The sequence below is a fragment of the Canis lupus genome, chromosome 16 (assembly GCF_003254725.2).
Source record: "Canis lupus dingo isolate Sandy chromosome 16, ASM325472v2, whole genome shotgun sequence".
NCBI lineage: Eukaryota > Metazoa > Chordata > Mammalia > Carnivora > Canidae > Canis > Canis lupus.
In genome coordinates, this window is record NC_064258.1 from 1,549,153 (window position 1) to 1,575,352 (window position 26,200).

At 39.8% G+C, this 26,200-nt stretch overlaps 1 protein-coding gene across 1 annotated transcript in view; it reads left to right on the forward strand.

Annotated features, from left to right (window-relative positions):
* The first annotated feature begins 524 nt into the window (after positions 1–524).
* The window catches only part of LOC112650948 (transcription intermediary factor 1-alpha-like), a 117,304-nt gene continuing 91,628 nt past the window's right edge, over positions 525–26,200 (forward strand). The window contains exon 1 of the mRNA XM_035699506.2: positions 525–742. Coding sequence (XP_035555399.1) covers positions 646–742 — 97 coding nt within the window. The 5' untranslated portion in view covers positions 525–645. The remainder of the gene's footprint in view (positions 743–26,200) is intronic.

The following is a 26,200-nucleotide window of genomic DNA, read 5'->3' on the forward strand; positions in this document are numbered from 1 at the left end:
GAAGCAGGCTCCATGCACCGGAGACCCGACGTGAGACTCGATCCTCGGTCTCCAGGATCGCGCCCTGGGCCAAAGGCAGGCGCCAAACCGCTGCGCCACCCAGGGATCCCCTCCTCTGGGATTTCGATGCAAGTTACTTAATTAACCGCGCTGCGCGCCCGGCGGCGGAGCTCCGCCCCCCGTGGGCGGGGCTAACGCAGGCGGCCCCAATTAGTCCGTCTGTCATTAACAAACGATCCCTTGACCTTCCTAGAGGAGCGCCACGCGCAGCAAGGCCCAATCAGAGGCCGCGGCTGGGGAGGGGGCGGGGCTGGGCAAGCGCCTTCCCACCTCCCAGCCTCCCGCCGCGGCCGGCGGAGCCTCGCGGGCTTGGGCAGGCCCCGCCCCCTGGCCAGGCGCGGCGGCGATTGGGCGGCGCGCTCCTCGCCGTGGCCTCAGCTGCCGGGAGCGGGAGGGCGGGGGCGGGGCGGGGGCGGGGCCTGAGGCTGAGGTGGGCCGGCGCTGGCGGGGCGGGCGGGGCCGGAGAGAGCGGCGGGGAGGCGAGGGCGGGCTGGGCGCCTGCGACGAGCGCCGAGGCGGTGCGAGGAACATCCCGAGCCGGGCGCCCAGCTGCTGCCCTGCCTGCCCGCGCCCCGGCGCTACCTCATGCTGCCCGCGCCCGTGCTGGGCTCGGCCGAGACCCCGCCGCCCGTCCCCGCCCCCGGCTCGCCGGTCAGCGGCTCCTCGCCGTTCGCCACCCAAGGTGAGAGGCGGCCGAGGTGGGCGCGCGGGGGGGAGGGGAGCCCGGGGCGCCCGGGGAGCCCGAGGAGCCTGAGGAGCGGCCCCCCTCCGGGGCAGGAGGCGGGCGCCCGGGTGCGGCGCGACCCGCTGTCACGTCGCCGCCGCCGGGGGTGCGCGGCGGGGGAGGGGCGAGGAGGAGGGTCCGCGTCGGCGGCGGCGGCCGCGCGCCCCGCGAGCCACTTCCCCGGGCGCCGAGGGCTTGGCGGCGGCGGCTCCGCGTTCTCCTCCGGGGCTGGAGGAGCGCGCCCCGCACTCTGGAAACCTGGGCTGGAGCGGGCTGCGCCGCGTCGCTCGGCTGCTTGGCCCGCTGCGTCCGGCTCACTGCTCTGCCCTCTGCCTCCCCCGGAGCTTTGTCCCGGTCGGTGCGGCCCTCATCACCCGGTTCGGACCCACGTCATTTGAGCCGGGGGTGGTGGGCGGTGGGTGAAGACGAAGCGACGGGTCTTTTCTTCGGGGAGACGCGTGGCAGATCCGGATGCTGTTTTCTGTCCTGCACGTATGTTTCGGCTTCTTTGACGCGTCTCCCCGATTTCTCTCCCTTCTGCCGGGACGGAGGGACCCAGAGAGACGGTATGTGGTTGTGTGTGTGTGTGTGTTTGCATTGGAAGGTTTTCTTTCGCAACGGTAAAGGGTAAAGAGAAATAGAAGGGAGTGATTTTTTTTTTTGGGGGGGGGGCGGGCGGCCCGCAGGGTTTTCTTGTATTTTGTAGACGACAGCTGGGTAATGAGGACGTTGCTGTTCTCTTTGGTGGTGCATTTGTTACTGGGTAATGAGACTTTCGACAGGTCGTTCCCATTGCGAGCGTTAACAGGTTTGAGACCTTTAAAAAGTGAGTCAGAGTAAGCGCAGTAAGCATCCTAGGAGAATGAGGATTGTAAATTGCGACTTTGCGGATTCGGGAGCACCTACCTCCTTTTCAAAAATAGAGAGTAATTAGAAAGGGAATGATGCGTTTTTTTTTTTTTTTTTTGAATGATTCGTTTTTGATGTATACTTTCAGAGGGTCTGGTTGATTAAGTTTGAGATAAAATGCTAAGTAATTGAGCCTATGTTAAGGGGTATATGAAATCGGTGCTATAGACAGACAGTAGTGTTAGACTCTGCATTTGATTCTGTGTTTGGAACAGTATCTGGCCTAGGGAGCCAGTGTTCCAGCGGTCTCTCAGTTTCTGCAGGTCGTGCCAGGGAGGTACTGTGACTGCCCTTTGTTTCTGTTTTTGAAAGATGTTTGTATAAGGATCAGCCTTGGAAGATAGAGATGGTGTCTTCCACCAGAGCAAAGAGCAGGCGTGCGTGTGGTCCAGTGTGATGTCCACTGGAGTTAAAGACAGGCATGCTTAGTACCCACGATACAAGATTGGGGTCCTCTAAGCTTAGGTTTCCTCTGGTGTAACACAATCCATTGCCTGTGCAGGTGTCAGCTGGCCCTTTGACCTTGCCTGGTGGGAACTGGGGTTCCGGGAAGGAGAGCAAAAATGTTGATGCTTCAGTTTATGTTAGCTTTGGCCTACGTTATTATTGTGAGTAGCTAATAAACGTCCCTGGTCTCTCACCCATGAGTCTGCCTTCTACCATGGTAAGCTAGCTTGCAAATAGGCTGAAGTCTCCGATCTTTCACTCTTGTTTTCTCTCATGTGGCCCACCTGTTGGAAATTCAGTACAGGTGAAACAAATCTTAGTTCTTAATGTTTAGACACAGTCTAAGGTCTCTTCTATTTGCATTTTAATTGGTTAAATAGGCTAGTAGCCAATCGGGATCTGAATTTTGCATAATTCTAGAATTAAGGTTTATCGTGTGCCTGGCCATGACATTCAGACCTGAATGAATGAGAACAGGGGGAATAAATGCTCTGAAACTAAACTCTGAGACAGGTTTTAAGTTCCAGATTTCTCAAAATGTTCTATGCGATTCTAGTCTAAATATATTTTATCTTGGTGTTTGTATTACCAGCAAGAATTCAAGAAAGCATATAAATTGGAAGCTAATGGTTTTGTTTTTATACTGAGAAAGACAGAGAGTCTCTAACAAATGATTCTTTAAATACACTGTTAAAAAAGAGGGTCATTTTCTATAAATTAGAAATACTACCTATCCTGAATCTTATTAACTTGAATATGTTCTTCCTTCCTCTCTCTCCTTGTGAACTTACTTTAATACTAGGTGAGATAAAACTTTAGCCAGCACGTTTCATAAATAAATAGGGTTCATTTCATCATCTCTGTTCTTCATTCTCCTAATGAACTTGTGGGTACAGTCATCATGGATCAAACTATATAATATCTACAGGAGCTAAGCTAGTTATCTGAGTTGGAGAACTATGAGCTTGGGGGTAAAATAATAAGGAAAGGTGAGGAGTGAAAGGGAGGCGGACAGCAAACTCAGCTCTTGCAGATTGTCATGTAAGAGAAGAGAGGGCCAGTATTTTTTTTTTTTAAGATTTTATTTATTCATGAGAGAAACAGAGAGGCAGAGACACAGGCAGAGGGAGAAGCAGGCTCCCTGCAGGGAGCCGGATGTGGGACTCTATCCCAGGACCTGGATCATGACCTGAACCAAAGGCAGATGCTCAATCGCTGAGCCACCCAGGTGCCCTCAGAGGGCCAGTATTGAAGGATATATATACACACATACACACATATATAAAATATATATCCTATATATTGAAGGATATATATATATATATATATATAGTATTTTTTTTTACTGAGAAGTCTGAAGCCCGGATTTTTGTGTGAGCTTTCTCTAGTATTAAATAATGGCAAGTAAATTAAAACACACACACACACACACACACACACACGCGCGCGCGCGCACACACACACACGCACACAGGCCCATTCTTTAGGCCAAACAAAACAAGTTTTGTTGGGATCCCTGTGTGGCGCAGCGGTTTGGCGCCTGCCTTTGGCCCAGGGCGTGATTCTGGAGACCCGGGATCGAATCCCACATCGGGCTCCCAGTGCATGGAGCCTGCTTCTCCCTCTGCCTGTGTCTCTGCCTCTCTCTCTCTCTCTCTGTGACTATCATAAATAAATAAAAAATTTAAAAAAAAAAAAAAAAAAAAAAAAAAAAAAAAAAAAAAAAAACAAGTTTTGTTGAGGCCACAATCATGTTGCAGTTATACTTGTCCCTTTTAGATAGTGGTTTTCAAATTTTAGCTCTACTAGAGGCACTGGTATACTTATTAGACTTTTAGGGGTATCTGGATGGCTCATTTGGTTAAGTGTTGTCTCCCTTCCCCTCAGGTCGTTATCTCACAATCCTGGGATCCCAGGATCGGAGCCCCAAAGGCAGGTTCCCTGCTGAGCAGGGAGCCTACTTTTCCCTCTCCCTCTGCCTCTCCTCCCTGCTTATTCTCTCTCTCAAAGAAATAAAATCTTAAAAAAAAAATTAGATTTCTAGGCCTAGCCCTCCAGAGAGCCCAACTTGGCATAGTTTTAGAATGCTAGAGTATAATATTAAATTCTAGTGTTTCACTAGCTCAAGCCATGTTATATTCCAAAACAAAATTGATCATAGGAGGATTCCTTAGGAAATTAAGACCAAAATTCAGGGTATAGAATAATAGTTTTCAGCATTATCAAACCTGATATTTCTATAAACCATTTTTTGTGTTCTCTGTTACCCTAATTGGAATTCATAGAAAATAAATCTTCTAAAATATGTTTTTATGCAAAAGAAATAAAGCTAATTTATAATGAAAAAGAATGTATTATAATTTATAAATGCTCAGATACAATTACAGTAACTACCAAGACCCCATTGAGAACATGGGTCAAAACTGTCCTTTGATAAGGCTGCCTGCCAGTTGGAAGGAATGAGGATGAGTGACCACATGCTAAAGTTGGATGAGCTACCTCAGGTATGACTGCCATTTTCTTAGTGTGCAGTTATATCCAGGAAAGAGGGAAGGACTTAGAAAACAGATTTTCTTTAGGTACATTATAGGTACCTGAAGTCAGAAAACAAACTGATCTTGGAGAAATGGTACAACATTGTACAATATTTTGTAGTGTATTCAGCAAAAGAGTAGCAAACTCTAAGCTGTTTTTAAAAGAGTATTGAGCATACCCTTGAAAAGGGTCACATTATTTATCCAGGGAAGAGTAAAAAATAAGAACCCATCAATTTTTTTTAGACTTCTTTACTAACTGGCAGTCTGTAAAATGTAACTGTCGATTTTGGGATTTGATTGCTTTGGGTTCTTGGTGAGAAGTGTAAATCACCTTGTGAGTACAAGATACAATGTCAAAGAATTAATAGTATTTAAGATTGATCCATATTGTCTACCAGTCTTATATAAAACAGTTCTATATACAGTATTCACCTTGTTAATGGAAATCATACTGTTGTTTTCAATTTGTGGCTATTAGGAATAAAACTGTTATAAATATTTGTAGACAAGTGTTTATGTAGTATGTTATCATTTCCTTGGGTAAATACTAAAAATTGGAATTTCTTCTTTGTGTAATAAATGTGTATTTATACTGGATGTACTGTTTTGCATTCCCTCCAGCGATGTATGAGAGTTCCAGTTGGTTTATATCTTTGCCAGTTTGGTTGTTGTTAGTCTTTAATTTTAGGCATTCTAGGATGTGCAAAGGCGAGTCTCATGGTTTTAATTTTCATTTCCCCGATGAATAATGATGAGAGTCTTTTCTTTTTTTTTTTTTTAGAATTTATTTATGATAGTCACAGAGAGAGAGAGAGAGAGAGAGGCAGAGACACAGGCAGAGGAAGAAGCAGGCTCCATGCAGGGAGCTGGATGTGGGACTCGATCCAGAACCCCCAGGATCACGCCCTGGGCCAAAGGCAGGCACTGAACCGCTGAGCTACCCAGGGATCTTCCTGTGTGTGTGTTTAAATATTTCATTTATTTATTCATAAGAGACACAGAGCGAGAGAGGCAGAGACATAGGCAGAGGGAGAAGCAGGCTCCATGCACCTGGAGCCCAACGTGGGACTCGATCCTGGGTCTCCAGGATTGCGCCCTGGGCCAAAGGCAGGCGCTAAACCGCTGAGCCATCCAGGGATCCCCTCCCTGGTGTTTTTAAAAATATCATTCCCAACTATTGCTAGTTGAAATACAATCAACTCTTGTATATTGATTGCATCCCATTATCTTGCTAAATTCAGTGATTAAATCTTAGTAGTTTTTTGTGTATTCCTTAAGATTTTCTATGTAGACTATCCTATTGCTAACAGGTAGGTAGTTTTAACTTTTCTTTCAATTCCTAATTAACTTGTCATTTTTTCCCCTTACTGTGCTAGGTAGGACCTCCAGTACAATATTGAGTAGAAGTTTAATTTCACTATTAAATGAGAGATGGCATCCTTGCCTTCTTGATCTTAGGAAGATGTTAGTTGCTCACCATTTATATGTTAGATCTATGAGCCTTTTACAGATTCCATTATCAAAATTAAGATCTTTTCTATTCCTAGTCTGCTGGGTATTTTAATCGTTTTGGATGATGAATTTTGTCAAATGCATTTTCTGTATCTATTAAAATGATCGTGTGGGTTTTCTCCTTTTTTCTCTTAATGTGGTAAATTATGTTGACTTTCAGATGTGAAACTTATCTTGCATTCTGAGGATATGCTGTACTTGGTCACCTTTATGTGTATTTCTGGACTTGATTTGCTAATATTTTGAGAACTTTTTTATGTTTATGAGGAATACTGGTGATGGTTTTCTCATATCTTTATCTGATTTTAGTATCAAGGTAAAACTGGCTTCAAATGTGTAAAGTGTTCCATCTAATTTTCTGAAAGAATTTTGTAAAATTAATATTAGTTCTTCTTTAAACATTTGACAGAATTCAGTGAATCCATCTGTGCTTAGAGTTTTCTGTATGAGAAGGTTTTTGATTAGGGATTCCGTGTCTTGATACAGGGCGATTCAAATTTTATATTTCTTCATGAATCCATTTTGGTAAATTGTTTGAAGAAAATTTTCTGTTTCATCTAATTGGTACATTTTTAGTATATGTTTGTTCACAGTATTCCCCAAACCCTTTTAATGTTTTCAGGGCCTGAGCAATGTCCCAGACCTCTTTTGTTCTATTTGTACTGTGTATTCTTTCTCTTGCTTGCTATTATTGAGGGCTTACCAAATAACTTTTGGCTTTTGTTAATTTTATTTATTGTTTGTCTCTCCTTTTTTTAAAGGTATAATTTTCTCACTAAGCATATGTTGCCACCTCAAATAAATTGTTTTTTTTTTAAGATTTTATTTTTTTTAAATTTTTATTTATTTATGATAGTCACAGAGAGAGAGAGAGAGAGGCAGAGACACAGGCAGAGGGAGAAGCAGGCTCCATGCACCGGGAGCCCTACATGGGATTCGATCCCGGGTCTCCAGGATCGCGCCCTGGGCCAAAGGCAGGCGCCAAACCGCTGCGCCACCCAGGGATCCCAAATAAATTGTTTTAATTAACATTCTATTAAAATATTTTAGGGATCCCTGGGTGGCGCAGTGGTTTAGTGCCTGCCTTTGGCCCAGGGCGCGATCCTGGAGACCCGGGATCGAATCCCACGTCGGGCTCCCGGTGCATGGAGCCTGCTTCTCCCTCTGCCTGTGTCTCTGCCTCTCTCTCTCACACACACATAGTGTGTGTGTGACTATCATAAATAAATTAAAAAAAATATTTTAAAATTTTTCTTGTGATTTCTTTTGGGTTGCTTAGAAATGTATTAAAGATACATGGGGATTTTCTGGATAGCTTATTCCATTGTAGTAAAAAAACAAAACAAAACTGTGAGACGTAAATCTTTTTTTTTTCCTTAGAGTATTTATTTATTTATTCATGAGAGACACAGAGAGAGATAGGCAGAGGGAGAAGCAGGCTCCATGCTGGGAGCCCAACGTGGGACCTGATCCCAGGATCCTGGGATCACTCCCTGAGCCAAGATGTAGATCTTTCAAAGTTATTGAGACATTTTATGTCCTAACATATTGTCTATCTTGGTGACCATTTATGTGTATTTAAAAAGAAATTAAACTCTATCTACAGTTGTTCTGTGTAGTATTCTGTAAATGTTAGGTGAAGTTGGTTGATAGTGTTGTAAAAATGTTTATTTTATTGGTTTGGTTTTCTTTTTCTTTTTTTTTTTTCTTTTTCGGTCTACTCGTTTTATCAGTTACAGAGAGAAGAATGTTAAAATCTTCTATCATGATTGTTGACTTACCTTTTTATTCCTTTACTCTTGGTTAGTTTTTGCTACAGATATTTTGAAGCTTTATCTTATTGATTAATTGCCTCCCCTTTTTAACACTATGAAATGTTGTTTATCTCTTATACTACTGTTTCATGAAGTCTACATTGTTTTTACATTAATACAGCTACACCAGTCTTCTTACCTCTACTTGAATGGTATGTTTTTTCCATTCTTTTACTTTTAACCGTTCTATTTAAAGTAGGTCTCTTTAAATTGAACACCAATAAAAAATAAATTAAAAAATAATAATAATAAAGTAGGTCTCTTGTAGATAGTGAATAGTGGTGTCTTGCTTTTTTATCCAACCTGTAAATTTTTGCTTTTAATGGTTTAATTCATTTACATGTTAAGTAATTATTAATATGGTCGAGTTTAAGACTACTTCTTAAAAATTTGTTTTCTGTTTCTTCCTGCTGGGCCTCTAGTATCTTTGCTTTTCTCCATCCCTTGGCAGCTGTTCTCTGGTAAGCGTCCCAAAGTCTTGCTGTGCACCTGCATGTTAGCCTTCAGCGAAGGCCTTGGAGAAGCCCTAGAGAGACTACTGGCACCCTCACTCTTTGCAGCTCTCTTCTCTCCAGTGCTTAATTTGCTTCAAGCCCCAAATTCTCTGGCTTTTTAAGCTGTTCTACTTAAGTTCTAGTTCCCTGAATTGTGGCTGAGAGATAGTCCCCAGGTAGAGAATCAAGACCTATTAGGGTTTACCTCCTGAATTTCCCTTTTTTCTTCAGGGAATCACAGTCCTCATTGCCTGTTGTTCAATGCCCAAAGATAGTTGCCTCATATATCTATGCCCGTTACATGTAGTTGTACATGGCAGGCAAACTTGTCTTGGTACTGGTTACTCTGTCCTGGTAGAAAGTTGATGTCAAATACTATTATTACATTGCATTGCACCTTTTTAATATGCTCACATGTAGGTAATTTGGTTCTTAGATCTCTCTATTTTTTTTTTTTAAGATTTCATTTATTCATTCACAAGAGACACAGAGAGAGGCAGAGACACAGGCAGAGGGAGAAGCAGGCTCCTGGTGGGGAGCCCAATGTGGGACTCGATCCTGGGACTCCAGGATCACACCCTGGGCCAAAGGCAGACGCTCAACTGCTGAGCCACCCAGGTGTCCCAGATCTCTAGATTTTTGTCTGATTTTTCTTAGAGATCTCACCAAGTTAAACTATCAACCTACTTGCATGAGCCCTACATTTCTTCCTAAAACCTTGACCCCTTTTTCAAATTTACTCCTGCATTTTCAAGTACATAGTAGACCAGTAGTCTCCAAAATGGGATATATGTGTCCCACATTACGAGGTAACATAATTTATTGAGTTGAGGGGAAAACATTAGAATTTAAGTTAAAGTACTTTGATAAGTAGATTGTCATTAATAAGCATGTCAAATGGCTGCATTTCACATATGGTATACAAAACATTCTAAGAGTGGGGGAATTGAGGCTGCTGTAAGTCTAAAAGTTACTTTGAGTTAGGAATATGTGTTCACTTGTCACCTGTAGTACCAAAGATTACATGCCTTAGGAAGTGGAATGCATATTAATCCCCATTTGCCCTCTTAAATTAAGTAGTCCCTTGTGCTGCACAACCTGTCAAACTGTACACAGCTGCCAGGGAAGTAATAGGATTTCTATACTGCAGACCCTATTGTGACACTCCCCCCTCCAATCTACCCCTAGCTTGCTCGTGCATACACATACATACGTATTGTAATACAATTTACATGTTCTTGGATAAGTTGGCTTATGGGTTGTAGACTCTGTTTTTAACTAAAATGACTGAAAAATTGAAGATCATGGTAGGCCATTATCAGGACCCGGACATAAAACCCTGGGATCTCAGTTCCTAGGGAATTCCCATATGGAAGCCACTCATGAAAGCACCTCAGTTTCAGCAGCCTGGAGAGTCCCTTAGTTATAGGTTGTAGGGTATGTGTAATAATTATAAAAAGTGATCTCTAACTCCAATTAATAGCATAGAGAGTTGTATTTAAAGTGATCCCTAACTCCAATTAATAGCATAGAGAGTTGTATTTAAGTCTGTCATCAAGGTTGGATGCTAATAGCTCAGCTCCTCCCAAGTTTAGGAAAATATGGAAAGCTCCTCAGGGCTCTTCATATCTGATGACTTCTTTAGTGTTATGTACAGATAACATATGTATAGATACTTGTCATTTCCTGGCACCTGAATATGCAGTCAGTGGTAGATTAGCTAGCAAGATCTTTATTCTATGGAAAGCTGTAATTGTTGCTGTTCCATTTTTTTTTTTTTATTTTATCAGGTATATGGAGTTGATGGAGTCACGATTTTCCAACCAGCCCTAAATTATTTGAATCTTTGAAGTCTCATTTTTTTAGCTATGATAAAGATAATACTAATTTGTAAGCTAACAGCATTAGAGTGGTAGAACTGATACTTCATAGGCTCTTTATCAGTCTTATTGTGAGGTTAACACAAGTGATTTTCTAACCAAATCTAATACGTGCCTAAAAGTTTCAAAATTACCAAAAACCCTCTTTGAAATTGACATCCTCTGAATTAATGATGAACCATGCCTTAAATGTATATTACATCTTGGACCATTAGAGGATAGTGGTATGAAGCTATCATGACTAGCAAAACATTTAAAAATATTTTACCCTGATTTTGTTCTTTCAGAATGTCTTGTACATGTGATTTGTTGTATATAGGGTACTCTAGTACTGTAGTATATGCACATAATATATACATAGGTGCATGTGTTTAAAACAACATGTGAACATAACTGTCAGCTGAATTGCCTCAGTGTTTTTCCCTGTTTACCTCGTCTTTCAAAAATGGTTTTCAAATCCTGTAAGTTGTAAAAATACAGAATTCTTCAAAGAACTTTGTTCTAATTTCTTCTAAAACACGTTGTCCATAGGTACTCTGGTCACAATACAATAAATTTATTTATTTTTATTTTTATTTTTAAAAGATTTTAAAAATAAAAGCCAGCACCCTGGCTGCCCTACAATAAATTTAAAAGTGGGACTCCTGGGTGGCTCAGCGGTTTAGCGCCACCTTCGGCCCAGGGAGCTATACTGGAGACCAGGGATCCAGTCCGACGTCAGGCCTCCCTGCATGGAGCCTGCTTCTCTGCATGGAGCCTGCTTCTCCATCTGCCTTTGTCTCTGCCTCTCTCTCTCTCTCTCTCTCTCTGTCGGTCTCTCACGAATAAATAAAATCTTAAAAAAAAAACCCAATAAATTTAAAAGAAAAATGTCATATATAGTAATTGGGAGTTATAACTACTGGAAGATCTTTATTTTATCTTCCTTATGAATGAATAGTCTTTCTGGGATCTCTTGACTGTATTCAACATTAAGGATAACCAGGAGAAGAGCCTATAGCACATGACATTAGTATCTGCCTTTTGTACTGGTGCATGTTGATTTATGTTTCTTCTGTTCCTCATCTTCTAGACTTGACTTGTGTGTCATGTGCCTTAACTTACTTTTACTAACCTCAGCTCATTTCCCCACCCATCTTTTGGTATTAAGGCTTCCATTCCATTTCTCTGACCTTTCCTTTTTGGTGTCCTGTTGTCCTCCCTCTGTTTCTTTCTTTTCTACTCTAGAGATTAGAGTGAGGAGATCACCTAGGACAAGGCCTTAGGAATCTGGATATGTTATGGGTGTGTAGGATGGAAACCTAGAAGGACACTGAGAAGAGGTAGAAGAAAACCAGGAAAATGTAGTGTCATGGAAGCCAAGCAAAGAAAGTATTAACAAAGTGGTGGTTCACAGTGTTGCATTCACGCAAGGTCAAATAAGAGAGGCCAAAAACATTTTTAGAGTTAGAAACATGACAGTTGTAAAAAGCATATTTTGATGGAGAAGTAGTAGGGGAAACTGTTGGGGTTATGCAATAGGTAGAAGTAAAGAGATGTGGATAGAAAGTTAGAACAACTCTAGAGAAATTTAAAGGAATTATGCAGTAGTTGGAGAGAGAAATGGAGTTATGTAAACGGGAAAGGCTTAAGCACGTTTGTTATATGAAAGAAGAGTTCAATCAAACGAGCTATCAAATATACCAAAGAAGGGATTTGTGAGGTGTTCTGAGAAAGCAGGATTGATTGATCCAAGGCATAGATGGAGAGATTGGTGACTTTGAATAGAAGGAGAGACATTTTGTTATGAACAGGAGAGAAGGTAAGAGTAGGTATACACACACACACACACACACACGCAGAGGGTTTGTCTATATGTGTGCAAAGTGGATTACATTTCCCAGTAAAATGTAGTATGACTGCAGATCTTGTTGAAGCCCACTTGCTACTGGAAATCGTACATTTATAGTGATACTTGTCTGCCTTCTTACAGTGACACTCAGCACTCTCTGAAAAAAAGCAAAGTATTTTAGGGAGTGCTATTCAAAATGTCGTCCACAAACTTCTAATAGGGTCTGAAATGAGATCGTTTGCCACAGGAAAGTATGAGGGAGCAGGGACAGCCTGGTTCCTGAGATTCTTAGAAATATTCAGGAAGCGAACAGAGCCCCACACTGAAAAGAAACTGCTGCAAATAAAAGCTGATGAGAGTAGGAACTTAAGGGTAAAGAGGAGAAAAGACACAGATACATGTGGGAGGGGGCACTGCAGGAGGCAGATCTCAGAAAGTATTAGGGAAGTGGTCACACTTAAGTACCTTAGGTTTGAATACTTTGTGGTAACAATATAAGAGGAAACCTTTGAACTCTGAATCTAAGAAAGCTATCTCAGTCTGTTTACAAATCTTACATAGGAAACTTAAAAGTATAGGAAAAGCCATCCAACTGTATAATAAGGTTTCTAGAAGGTATTGTAATTTTATGTCATTGGAAGATAGTATAAGAAAAAGGACAGTAGTCCTCTGAATAACAGATTTAAAGAAGTGAAGATAGCAGTATACTTTGTCTTAAAGCACAGATATGATTTCTACAAAATAAGCTGGAAAAATAAAACAGTATGTTATGAAAAAACAATATAAACTGAATTAGAAGTTTGTAAATGAGCTCCTATGTTATAGGAGATCATGAAAAACTGACAAGACTTGAGGAATGAATGAGAAATATTTAAGAAATGAAGATAAACCAGAAAGTTCTTGAATGAGTAGACACTCTAGAAAGTACCACAAAAGAAAAAAATGATGGAAAAAGACGAGTGAAAGCAAATCAAGTTAAGAGCTGAAAGAAATTCATAAAGTGACAAGAAGATCTTATATGCATGTGCACATAAGTATATGGACATTAATAAAAGTGCCTGGACTGACAAAAGAAACAGGAAAAAAACAAAATGCTGTTAAAAGATGAACATCTATATTATAAGGGCTCATCATGTGCTTAGGAAAATTGAAACAACAGCCACCACTGAAATGTGTTCTAGGGCTTTTAAAGAAAAAAAAAATACTTTGGGCACCTACACAAAAAGACTACATCACTTAGGTGGAAAGAATGCCAGATTATCATTAGACTCTCCAGCATTAGTACTTAAATCTGGAAGACTGGAGTAAAGATTTTTAAGATTTTTCATAGAAAAAAAATGTGAATTGAGGCACACATCCAGCCAACTGATGTTTAAGCATATAAGAACTTTATTTTTTTATTTTTATTTTTTTGCATATAAGATCTTTAAAAGTATTGTTCCTATGAGCCCTTCCTAAGGATACTAGATTTTTGTTACATTTTATTTCTCAAAAAAAAAATTTTTTTTATTTGCGAGGAGTGTAGACATGACCCTTAGCCCCAAACATAGATTCTCTTTTTTAAAAGGTTGTTTATTTTTTAGCTTTACTGAGATAAGATTAACATACAGTAAGCTGCATATATTTAAATGTACTGTTTGATGAGTTTTGATATATGCAAGGATAATCCCCTATAACTGCAGTATAATTAAATTAAAGGAATTTGACATTAGTACAGTGCTATTATCTAATTACATGATCTATATTCAAATTTTGTCAGTTGTCACAATAATGTCCTTCACAGCAGCTTTTTCACCCCCTTTGATGGTGGGGGAAATCCAGGACACAGATTGCCAGCACGTACTATGGAATAGATTTGTGGACAAGTTCCAGAGGGTGAATTTCCAGCAAATCCCACTGGTACAGCACCAAAGTGTGAGTGATGGCTGTTATCTTTTCTAACAAGGTCTGACTATTGAGCTCTGAAGGGAAAATTCTTCCTTGGGTACTCTGTCCTAGCCTTAGCAGTAGTGGCTATTTTGTGTCATATTTATCACATCTGCTGCTGTTATATTCTTGAGCACTGTCTCAGCTTCTTACTGGCCACTCCTAGTTATCCCAGTTCCTTGAGGTAGTTAATAATTATTTCTGTCAAATGTTTTTTCAAACTTAATGTTTGATTTCTCTCCTTATTCATCATTTTTGGCAAAAGTAATGCATCCCCTTCAGTGCTTTACATTAGGAAACCATGATGTCCTCTTGTCCCATTGCTGTTGTTTGGCTTTCATCACTAGTTTGAACTGCCAGATTTCTCCACTTTTCCCCCTTTGTAATTAATAACTTCCTGTGAGATACTTTGGGTCTCTGTCAGTGTTCTGTTCCCAAAAACTGTAGATAGCATCCACTGCTGATTCTTCCCTTCATCATTTATTACTGTGATGTTGCAAAATGGTGATTTTTCTGTCACTCTCAGCTTATTAGCTGATACTGTACTGTATGAATGAGACTTTCCTTTTCCATTTATTACTGTGGGCATGTGAAATTTTTTTATATTATAAACTATTCCTTTCATTATTTTGATAACCACATTGTTCCAATTTGGGCAGTAGAAACCCCTTCAAGTTGAAATCTTGTCCTTTGACACACATCTATTGATTGTAGAATACTTCTAACTTTCTGGAAAACCAGATAGTTTCTAGGCTTATCTTCTACTTTTACTGTACGAGCCTTGGTTATTTCTCTAAGGAGCCCCAATTCCTTTTTTAGTGAAGTCCAACTTATCTTTTATGAATTTTTCTTTTGTTTGGTATCTAAGAAATCTTTACCTAACATGTTTTCCTCTTGAAGTTTCCAAGCTTTAAGTTTTACATTTAGATCTATGATCCATTTTGAGTTAATTTTCATGTGTGATATGAGGTATGGATCCAAGTTCATTTTACTTGTGGATATTTAATTTTTCCACCACTGCTGTCGAAAAAGCCATCCTTTCTCCTACTGCACTGCCTTTGTCAAGTATCAGTTGTCCACGTATGTCTGGGTTTATTTTTGGGCTTTCTGTTCCATTGATCAGTTTTTTATTACCAATACCGTGCTGTTGAGTCTTGATATTAATGCCAAGAGATCTTTTAGCAGGAAAACAATAGGCAGGATGTTCTGCAGGGAATTTTTTTTTTCATTTTAAAATTTTAATTCCAGTATAGTTAACATACTGTGTTATATTAGTTTCAGGTGTACAATATAGTGATTCAGCATTTCTATACATTATTCAGTGCTCATCATGATAAGTATACTCTTTAATATTAGCTATTTCACCCACCCCCTACTCATCTCTTTCTGGTAGCCATCAGTTTGTTCTCTATTGTTGAGTCTGTTTTTTGGTTTGCCTCTTTTTTTCTTCATTTGTTTTCTTAAATTTCACGAGTGAAATCATACGATAATTTGTCTTCCTCTGACTTCTTTCACTTAGCATTATAATCTCCAGATCCCATCCATGTTTTTTTTTTTAAATTTTTATTTATTTATGATAGTCACACAGAGAGAGAGAGGCAGAGACACAGGCAGAGGGAGAAGCAGGCTCCATGCACCGGGAGCCCGACATGGGATTCGATCCTGGGTCTCCAGGATTGTGCCCTGGGCCAAAGGCAGGCGCCAAACTGCTGCGCCACCCAGGGATCCCCCCATCCATGTTATTGCAAATGGCAAGCTTCATTCTTTTTATGGCTGAGTAATTTTTCGTGTTTGTGTGTGTGTCTGTACATGTGTACACACCACCTCTTCTTTATCCATTTGTTGATTGATGGACACTTGGGCTGCTTCTATAATTTGGCTATTGTAAATAATGCTGCAGTAAATGTAGGGTTCCATGTATCCTTTCAAATTAATGTTTTTGACTTGTTTGGGTAAATATCCAGTAGTAGAATTACTGGATCATAGGGTAATTCTGTTTTAAAATTTTTAAACAACCTCCATACTGTGTTCCATAGTTAGCTGTTCCCACCAAGAGAGCACAAATGATCCTTTTTCCTCTACATCCTCATCAACACTTGTGGTTTTGATTTTAGCCATTTTGACAGGTGTGAAATAATATCTTATTGTGATATTGATGTCTGTTTCCCTGATGATGAGTGACATGGAGCATCTTTTCATGTGTCTATTGGCTATCTGTGTGTCTTCTTTGGAGAAATGTCTGTTCATCTCTTCTCCCCATTTTTTAATTGGATATATATTTTTTTTAGTATTGAGTTCATATATTTTGGATACTAACTCTGTATCAGGTATGTTGTTTACAAATATCTTCTCCCATTCCCTACATTGCCTTTCAGTTTTGTTGATTGTTTTCTCTGATGTACACAAGCTTTTTATTATGATGTAATCTCAATAATTTATTTTTGCTTTTGTTTTCTTTGCCTCAGGTGACATACCTTAGAAAAATATTGTTGGGGTTGATGTCAGAGAAATTACTGCCTGTACTCTCTTGTAGGATTTTTTATGGTTTCCAGTCTCACATTAGGTCTTTAATCCATTTTGAGTTTATTTTTGTTTATGGTATAAAAAGCAGGCCAGTTTTCATTCTTTTGCACATAGCTGTCTAGTTTTCCCAACACCATTTGTTGAAGAGATGGTCTTTTTTCTCACTGGATATTCTTTCCTGCTTTGTTGAAGATTAATTAACCATATAGTTGTGGGTTAATTTCTGGGTTTTCTATTCTGTTTCATTTATCTAGGTGTTGTTTTTTTGTTTTGTTTTGTTTTTTTGTTTTGTGCCAGTACCATAGTTTTATAGTTTTATGATTGCTACAGCTTCATAATATAACTTAAGGTCTAGAATTGTGATACCTCTGGTTTTGTTTCTTATTTTCAAGATTACTTTTGCTATTTGGGGTCTTTTATGGTTCCATACATAGGATTATGGATTTTAGGATTTTTTTGTTCTAGCTCTGTGAAAAATACTTTGGTATTTTGATAGGGATTGCATTAAATCTGTAGATTGCTTCCATGTGTAGCCAGCTGTTATATCTTCAGTTTCTTTTATTTTTTTTCAAGGATTTATCTATTCATGAGAGACACACACAGAGAGGCAGAGGCATGGGCACAGGGAGAAGCAGGCTCCATGTAGGTAGCCCAGTGTGGGACTCAATCCTGGGACTGGGATCATGCCCTGAGCCAAAGGGAAATGCTCAACTGATGAGCCACCCAAGTGTCCCTCTTTTATCAGTTTTCTATAGTTTTCAGAATACAGATGTTTCACCTCTTTGGTTAAGTTTATTCTTAGGTATTATTTTTGGTGCAATTGTAAATGGGATTGTTTTCTTAATTTCACTTTTTCTGCTGTTTCATTATTATATAGAAATGCAACAAATTTCTGTACATTGATTTTTGTATCCTGTGACTTTACTGAATTCAGTTCTAGTATGTTTTTGGTGGAATCCTTAGGGTTTTCTGTAAGTATTATGTCATCTGCAAGTAGTGAAAGCTGCTTCCTCCTCACCAGTTTGGATGCCTTTTATTTCTTTTTGTTGTCTGATTACTGTGCCTATGACTTCCAGTATGATGTTGAATAAAAGTGTTGAGAGTGGACATCATTGTCTTTTCCTGACCTTATAGGAAAGCTCTGTTTTTCCCTATTGAGTATGATGATCCCTATGGGTTTTTCATATAAGGCCTTAATTATGTTGAGGTATGTTCCCTCTAGACCTAGTTCATTGAAGGTTTTTATTGAGAACGGTTGTTATACTTAGTCAAATGCTTTTTCTGAATCTGTTGAAGTGATCCTTTCTCTTGGTGATGTGGTGTATCACATTGATTGATTTGTGAATATTGAGGCATGCTTGCATCCCAGGAATAAATCCCACTTGATTGAGGTGAATTTTTTTTTAGGTATTGTTGGATTCAGTTTGCTAGTATTTTTTTTTTAATATTTATTTATTTATTCATAGAGACACAGAGAGAGAGAGAGGCAGAGGCACAGGCAGAGGGGAGAAGCAGGCCCCATGCAGAGAGCCCGACGTGGGATTCGATCCAGGGTCTCCAGGATCACGCCCTGGGCTGCAGGCGGCGCTAAACCACTGCGCCACCGGGGCTGCCCAGTTTGCTAGTATTTTATTGAAGATTTTTGCATCTAATCTACAGCTATTGGCCTGTAGTTCTCTTTTTTGTGTGGTGTCTTTATCTGGTTTTACTATCCAGGGTAATGCTGGTCTCATAGAATAAATTTGAAAATTTTCCTTCCTCTTCTATTTTTTGGAACAGTTTGAGATGAATAGGTGTTAACTCTTTAAATGATTGGTAGAATTCACCCGTGAAGCCATCTGTTCCTGGACTTTTGTTTGTTGAGAGTTTTTTGATTACTGAGTCATTTTCATTGCTGGTTATCAGTCTGTTCATTTTCTGTTCTTCCTATGTCAGTTTTGGTAATTTCTGTTTCTAGGAATTGATCCATTTCTTCCAAATTGTCCAATTTGTTGGCATATAATTCCTCATAATATTCTCTTATAATTTTTTGTATTTCTGTGATGTTGGTTGTTATTTCTCCTCTCCTCATTTGTGATATTTATTTGGGTTCTTTCTCTTTTCTTTTTCATAAATCTAGATAGAGGTTGATCAATTTTATTAAGTGTTTCAAAGAATCAGCTCCTGGTTTCATTGATTGTTTTTCTGTTTAGATGACCTGTCCATTGATGTAAGTGGGATGATAAAGTCCCCTACTATTATTGTTATCGATGAGTTTATGTTTATTGTTTTATATATTTGGGTACTCCTGTGTTAGATGCATAAATATTTATGATTTCTATATCTTCTTGTTGATTTATCCCCTTTATTATTATATAGTGCTCTTCTTTGTCTTGTTACAGTCTTTGTTATAAAGTCTAGTTTGTCCCGTATAAGTATTGCTGCTCCAGCCTTCTTTTGACTTGTATTTGCATGATAATTGTTTCTCTATCTCCTCACTTTCAATCTGGAGGTGTCTTTAGGCCTAAAATGAGTCTCTTTTAGGCAGCATAAATGGGTCTTGTTTTTTTGTTTTTTTGATTTTTTTTTTTAATCCATCTGTCACCTTGTGTCTTTTCCAAAAGTATTTAATTTAGAAAGAGAAAGAGTAAGTGAATGGAGAGTGGAGGAGGAACAGAGGAAGAGGGAGAGAGAAACTCAAGGGAGACTCTGCAGGCTAAGCATGGAGTCCCACATGCGGTTGGATCTCCCCCACCAGAGCCAAAACCAAGGTTCAGTTACTTAACTGACTATGCCACTAGGGTGTCCCACCCTATATCTTTTGATTGGAGTGTTTATTCCACTTACATTCAAAGTAATTATTGATAGATATGCACTTAGTGCCATTTTATTACTTGTTTTGTGGTTGTTCCTGGAGATTTTCTCAGATCCTTTCTTCTCTTTCATGTTCTGCTGATTTTCTTTACTGATATATTTGGAATTCTTTCTCTTTTTTCTTTGCATGTTTGTTAGTGGTTTTTTAAAAATAGTTGCCATTAGGTTTGTGTGTATAACCTTTTCTCCATGCAGCAGTCTGTATTAAGTTCAAGTTTGAACCCATTTTTGTCTCCTCTCTTCCTCACATTTCAGGTATATGTTACTATATTTTATATCCTTTTTGTGTGTGACTTCCTGGACTGATTTTTGGTTTGTTTGTTTATTTATTTATTAATTATAGAGAGGGAGACATAGACATATAGGCAGAGGGAGAAGCAGGCTCCCTGTGAGAAGCCTAAAGGGGCACTCAGTCCCAGGACCCTGGGATCATGACCTGAGCCAAAAGCAGATGCTCAACCACTGAGTCACCCAGGGGTCCCTCCTGGACTGATTTTTACAGAAATATTCATTGTTACTGCTTTTTGTGTTTGCTGCTTTTATTCTGTCACTTTAGTGTCCCCTTCCCAAAGAATCCCCTTCAATATTTCATGTAGTGCTGTTTAGTGGTCAGGAATTGCTTTAGTTTTTGTTTGGAGATAAATTCTTTATTTCTCCTATTCTAAATGATACCTTGCTGAATAGAGTATTCTTGGCTGTGATTTTTCTCATTCAGCACTTTGAATATATCATGCTGCTCTCTTCTGGCTTGCCAGGTTTCTGTTAGAAATCTCCAGCTAGCCTTATGGGTCTTCCCTTGTAAGTTAAGGACCTCTTTTGTTTTGCTGCTTTTGAGTTTCTTTTGTCACTATATTTTGAAAATTCAATTGCAGTATGTCTTGGAATTGGCCTGCTATTGTTGATTTTGATGGGGGTTCTTTGTGCCTCCTGAATCTGGATGTCTATTTCCTTCTCCAAATTAGGGAATTTTTCAACTATTATTTCCTCAGATAAATTTTCTGCCCCCTTTTCTCTCTTCCTCTTCTGAGACTCCTGTAATATGAGTGTCACTATGTTTGATGGAGTCACTGAGTTCCCTAAATTTGTTCTCATGTTCCATAATTCTTTTTCACTTTTGTTCACCTTGAGTAATTTCCATTACTTTGTCTTCTAGGTCATTCATTTATTCTTCTACTTATACAGCCTGCTGTTCATTGCATTAAGCATGTTTCAAACCTTGTTTATTACACTCTTTGTCTCTGATTGATTCTTTTTTAACTCTTTTTATCTCTGTGGTAAGGTTCTCACTGATGCCTTCTGTTCTTTTCTTAAGCCCGTGAGTGTCCTTACGATCTTGTTTTAAATTGTCTATCAGGCATGCTGCTTATATTTATTTCATTTAGATCTCAGGCCCTGGCCTTATCTTGTTTGCTTATTTGGGATAAATTCCTTTGTTCTCATACTTTGTCTAGGTCTCTGCCTCTTTTTCTGTGTTAGGAAAGTTCAGTTATGTCTCCTGCTTCTAATGGCCTTATGAGGGAGAGATCATGCAGTTCCCAGGGCCTAGTGCTTCAGAAAGTATCTCTGGTGTGTACTGCATGTGGTCTGTTCTTATGTTCTGACTGCTCTGTCCTTCAGGCCTGTCTCCTTGCCTGCCATGGGCAGTATTTGGTCCTTGGCCTGAGTATGGTGAGTTTTAACTGGATGTGCTTTGGTCTGCTTGTGAAATGAGACCTGTTACCACCTCTACCAGAACAGAGGCCCTGCAAAACTCTCTGGTCAGGAGGGGTGGCATGAGCTTTGTGCTGTTCTTCTGAGGGGGAGGAGCCAGCCACCCTGGGACTGAGGGAGTTGTGACTGAGAAGGGCAGTTCTACCAGAGTGCAGGAGGTTGTGCTTGATGTAAGCAAGTTAGGCAGCCAGTGTTGGTACTGTGTGCTGCTTTTCTACATGTGGCTCTGTGTTTATGCTGAGGAGTGGGGGGAGGGAAATGGCACCAGACAGTTCTTTTGTTCTAGAGAAGTGTCTCTGGACTCTGCCTCTCAGGGACCCTCTGAGAGGAACAAATAAACCTCCCTCCCCAGTGTGTGCCTCAGGCACTCTTAAGAACACTCCACACTGTGCTTCTGGGTGGTTTGCCTGCCTTCTCTCCAGGAGCAGCACAGTACCCTCAGGGCTCTATCACAGACAAGCCCACTGTCCTTTAAAACTCCAGGCTTTAAGCCCCGCTGGTTGCAAGAACTCATGAAATTCAGCTCTTCTTGTTTTCTAAGCCAGTGGCTTGGTGGAAATGTTCTTGTGTATTCCCTTGTGTGTATGCCTCTCTCTCTCTCCCTGTCCTCCTCCTTCTCTTTTTAAAAGATTTTATTTATTCATGAGAGATGCAGAGAGAGAGAGAAAGAGGCAGAGACACAGGCAGAGGGAGAAGCAGGCTCCCTGCAGGGAGCCCGATGTGGGATTCCATCCTGGGTCTCCAGGATCATGCCCTGGGCCAAAGTCAGTGCTAAACCTCTGAACTACCCAGGCTGCTCATCTTCTCCCTTTCCCTCTTTAGTCCTCTCACCCTTCTCTGTGACCATGGCTCTCTCCCCTCCGCAGCGGCCATAATCTGTTTCTCCCCTAAGTCACATCTCCACACTTACTACCTTCTTCAGTGTGGCATCTTCTCTCCCTTTAGTTGTGGAGTTCTGTCAAGTCTTCAGGTCATATTCTGGGCTATTTAGGATGATTTCATATTATTAGCTGGGTTCATGGGACAAGGTGAACCTCGAGTCCTCATACTCCAGTGCCATCTTCCTGCTGCTTTGTGATTATCCTTTTTTAGACTACTTTTTTTTAAAGATTTTGTTTATTCATGAGAGACAGAGAGGCAGAGACATGAGCAGAGGGAGAAGCAGGCTCCCTGTGAGGAGCCCGATGTGGGACTTGATCCCAGGACTCTGGGATCACACCCTGAGCCAAAGGCAGATGCTCAACTGCTGAGCCACCCAGGCATCCCTTTTATACTACTCTTATAAGTTTTCCTCTAGAGTTATGTGAGCTTCATATAATGAATTAGAGAGTGCTACCTTTTACAGTTCTCTGAAAGAGTTTGTGTAAGATTGGAATCATTTTTTTTTCTTGAATATATAATAGCAATCAGAACTTGTGCTTTTCTTTGTGGGAAAATTTTGACTCCGGATTCAGTTTTCCTAAAGTTTTATCTATAAGACTCTTCATGTTTTCTGTTTCACTTGAGAAACTTTGGTAGTTAATTGACTTTCTTTAATTCATTGGGGTTGACTCTACTATGCTTTACAAACTCTGAATATTTTTCTTATTATGGTAAAAATGTACACAATGTAAATTTTACCATTTTAACCCCCCCTCCTTTTTTTTTAAGAAAAACAGAGTATCTGGTTAAGGGGGACAGAGGTGGAGAGGGAGAGGGAGATCTTAGGCTCCATGCCCAGCTCGGAGCCCAACTTGGGGCTCCGTTTCACAACCCTGAGATCAAGATCTGAACTGAAATCAAAGAGTTGGGCATAAAACCATTGAGCCATCCAGGAGCTCCCCATTTTAATCATTTTTAGGCCTACAATTTCATGACTTTAGGTACAATTATAATGTTGTGTAACCATCACTACTATTCCCAAAATATTTTTCATCATCTTAAATAGAAACTACTCATAAGCAGTAATTCATTTCACCCTTCCTGCCCCCTGTAACTTCTATTTCGCTTTCCATCCTTCTGAATTTGTCTATTGTAGATAACTCCTATAAGTACAATTTTTATATGTATATACATATATACATCATATAAGTAGAATTACCTACATATATATGTGTATAATTTGACCTTTTTGTCTGGTTTATTTAGTATTTTCAAGGATTATCATTGTTACAGCATCAGAATTTCATTCTGATTTAATGGTCAAATAATACTCTATTTTATAGACACAGCGCATTTTATTCATTCATCTGTGATGGACAGAGCCACTGTTCCACTCTTATGAATAACACTGCTGTGAGCAAGTATATGCTGAGTTCCATTTTCAGTTCTCCTGGGCATATACCTAGAACTGGAATTGTTAGATCATTTGGTGATTCTATGTTTTTAACTCTTTGAGGAACTACCAAACTCTTTTCTGCATTGGCTGCACCACTGTATCCCACCAGCAATGTATCAGGGTCAGATTTCTCCATATCCTCCATCCTCTGCAACGCTTACATTCCTTTTTTGGATAATAGCCATTCTTGTGGATGTGAAGTGATATCTTACTGTGGTTTTGATTTACATTTCCCTACTGATTAATGATCAGAATCATTTCATATACTTATTTATCATTTGTATATCTTATTTGGAGATAGGTCTATTCGAGTCCTTTGGTACTGGCATTTTCTGTTGTTGAGTTGTAGGGCTTCTTTATATATTCTAGATATTAAAACCTTACTAAATTTTGATTTGCAAATATTTTTCTGTCTCTGTGTTGTTTTTTCACCCTTTTGATAGTGCTGTTAGTGTATAATAGTTTTAAATTCTGGTTAAGTAAAAGTGACATCATGCCTAATGACACGGTAGAACTTCATAGGGTTCGGTCTTTTCAGTGAAACAACCAATAAACTGGAGAAAACGACTAGAATCAACTGTTTTAGACTCTGGACCTTGGTCAAACTCTTAAAAGAACTAGGAGAGTGTTTGATTGAAGGGAAAGGCTGTTGCTCTTTGGTAGAGGGCTCCAAAATTTAAGGTTTTGTGTTTTGATTGGTCTGACAGATTCCTGAGGACTGGACATTGATGTTTGCTGAAATTTGAAGTGACAGTACCTCCTTCACATTTTGGAGTCAGATATTTAAGGAAATCTTTGTCAGGTGATTGGCTGGCCATCAGACTGCATGGAACAGAAACTTCACAAGGAATACATACATACTTTGCAAGATAGTTAATAAAAGTCACAAAGGAACTGTTCCCTCCATCAATAAGCAAAAATCAGCAATCTAGGAGGAGTGGGACAGTTAGAGTTCTAGAGTTACCATAATCGCCAGATCTCTTTGTGTTTAACTTACTTGGGGTTCCCCCCCCACACACACTCCCAACCCCTACTTCTTAGATATGTAGATTCATGACTTCCATCAAATTTAGGCTATTTTCAACCATTATTTTTTTGTATTATCCCACAAGTCCCTCAGATTCTGTTCAATTTTCTTTATCATTATTTTCATTCTAGTCTTCATACTGGATAATTTGAACTGACTTGTCTTCAGGCTTGCTTATTTCTTCTGCCTGTTCAGATCTGCCATCTCTGTCAAATTCTTGCTTCCTACGAATGAATTCTATTTCCTGATTTCTTTAAATACTTTATATTTTTTGTTGTTGAAACCTGGACATTTTGAGTAGTATATTGTGGTAACTTTGGAAGTCAGGTTCTCTTCAGGAATTGATTTTGTTGCTTGTTGAGGTCTTCAGTTGCCTATTTGTATAGTGGCTTTCCTAAACTGTTTTCACAAAGCTTTCCTTGTGCCCATTACTGACCTGTTATCTTGGCACTCAGCCTGTGACATCTCAGAAGTTCTGTTGTTAATGTGTGGAATTTTTTTTAAGTGTATATGCCTCTTTAGATGTTCTGATAGGTGCCACCAAAGAAGCTGCTGTATTCTGGGGGTGCTGAATAAAGCCAGCCATCCTAGCTGACCCTCAGGGGAACCTCGTACTACCCAAATCACAAAACTCCAAAATTAAGTTTAGAGTTCAAGATCCTACTGTCCCTCTGGAACCAGCTAGCCACTTGAGGAATGCAGGCTGCTATACCCACAATGCAATAGGATTCAAGAAGGAGGAATGGTAGCTGGTTTACCCAAGCAGCTCTTTTACCAAAATTCAACAGCCTCTGTCTCTATTAAGCACTTCTCTGGTTGCTATAAGTGTCTGAGTGACTCTAGAGTTCTAAAATAGTGGATTCTGTTAGTGTTTTTCCAGCTTAATGTTTGTTTTGGTAGAGAGACCAACCCTAGAATCTGCCATTTTTTGGACATCTTTTGCTGCCATTTTTACTGCTATTTTAAAAAAGTAAATCACAGATTTGGCATTTCATCTTTAATACTTTAACTTGAATCTTCCAAAATAAGAACAATTGCCTGGATAATCTCATATCATTATCATGGGTAGTTAGCATAGCTGTTGTTTTCTAATATTCTAAGACAAGTGCATCGTTTTCACATTAACTATCTTGTCCTCAAAATGTCCTTTACAGCTGTTTTGTTCAAACCAGAAACCAGTCAAGGATTAACTAAGCACATTTAGTTACTGTGTTTCTTAAGTCTTTCTTAAACTAGAATAGTTTCCTCTCCTCTCCCTATTCTATTATTTGGACTTGTAAAGAACTCATCAGTTGGAGTGATAAAAATGTTCTGCATTTCTGTGGTGTTTCTTCATACATTTTTTTATAATATTTTATTTATTCATGAGAGACAGAGAGAGAGAGAGAGAGAAAGAGAGAGAGAGAGAAGCAGAGACACAGACAGAGGGAAAAGCAGGCTCCATGCAGGGAGCTCGATGTGGGACTCGATCCCGGGACTCCAGGATCTCCCTGAGCCAAAGGCAGATGCTCAACTGCTGAGCCACCCAGGCGTCCCTCCTCATAGGCTCTTTAAGTCATTCCTCTCAACTAGAAGTTTAGGTGATTAAATTCAGGCTGAATCTTGTTTGGTAATAGTATTCCATAGAAGATGCTTC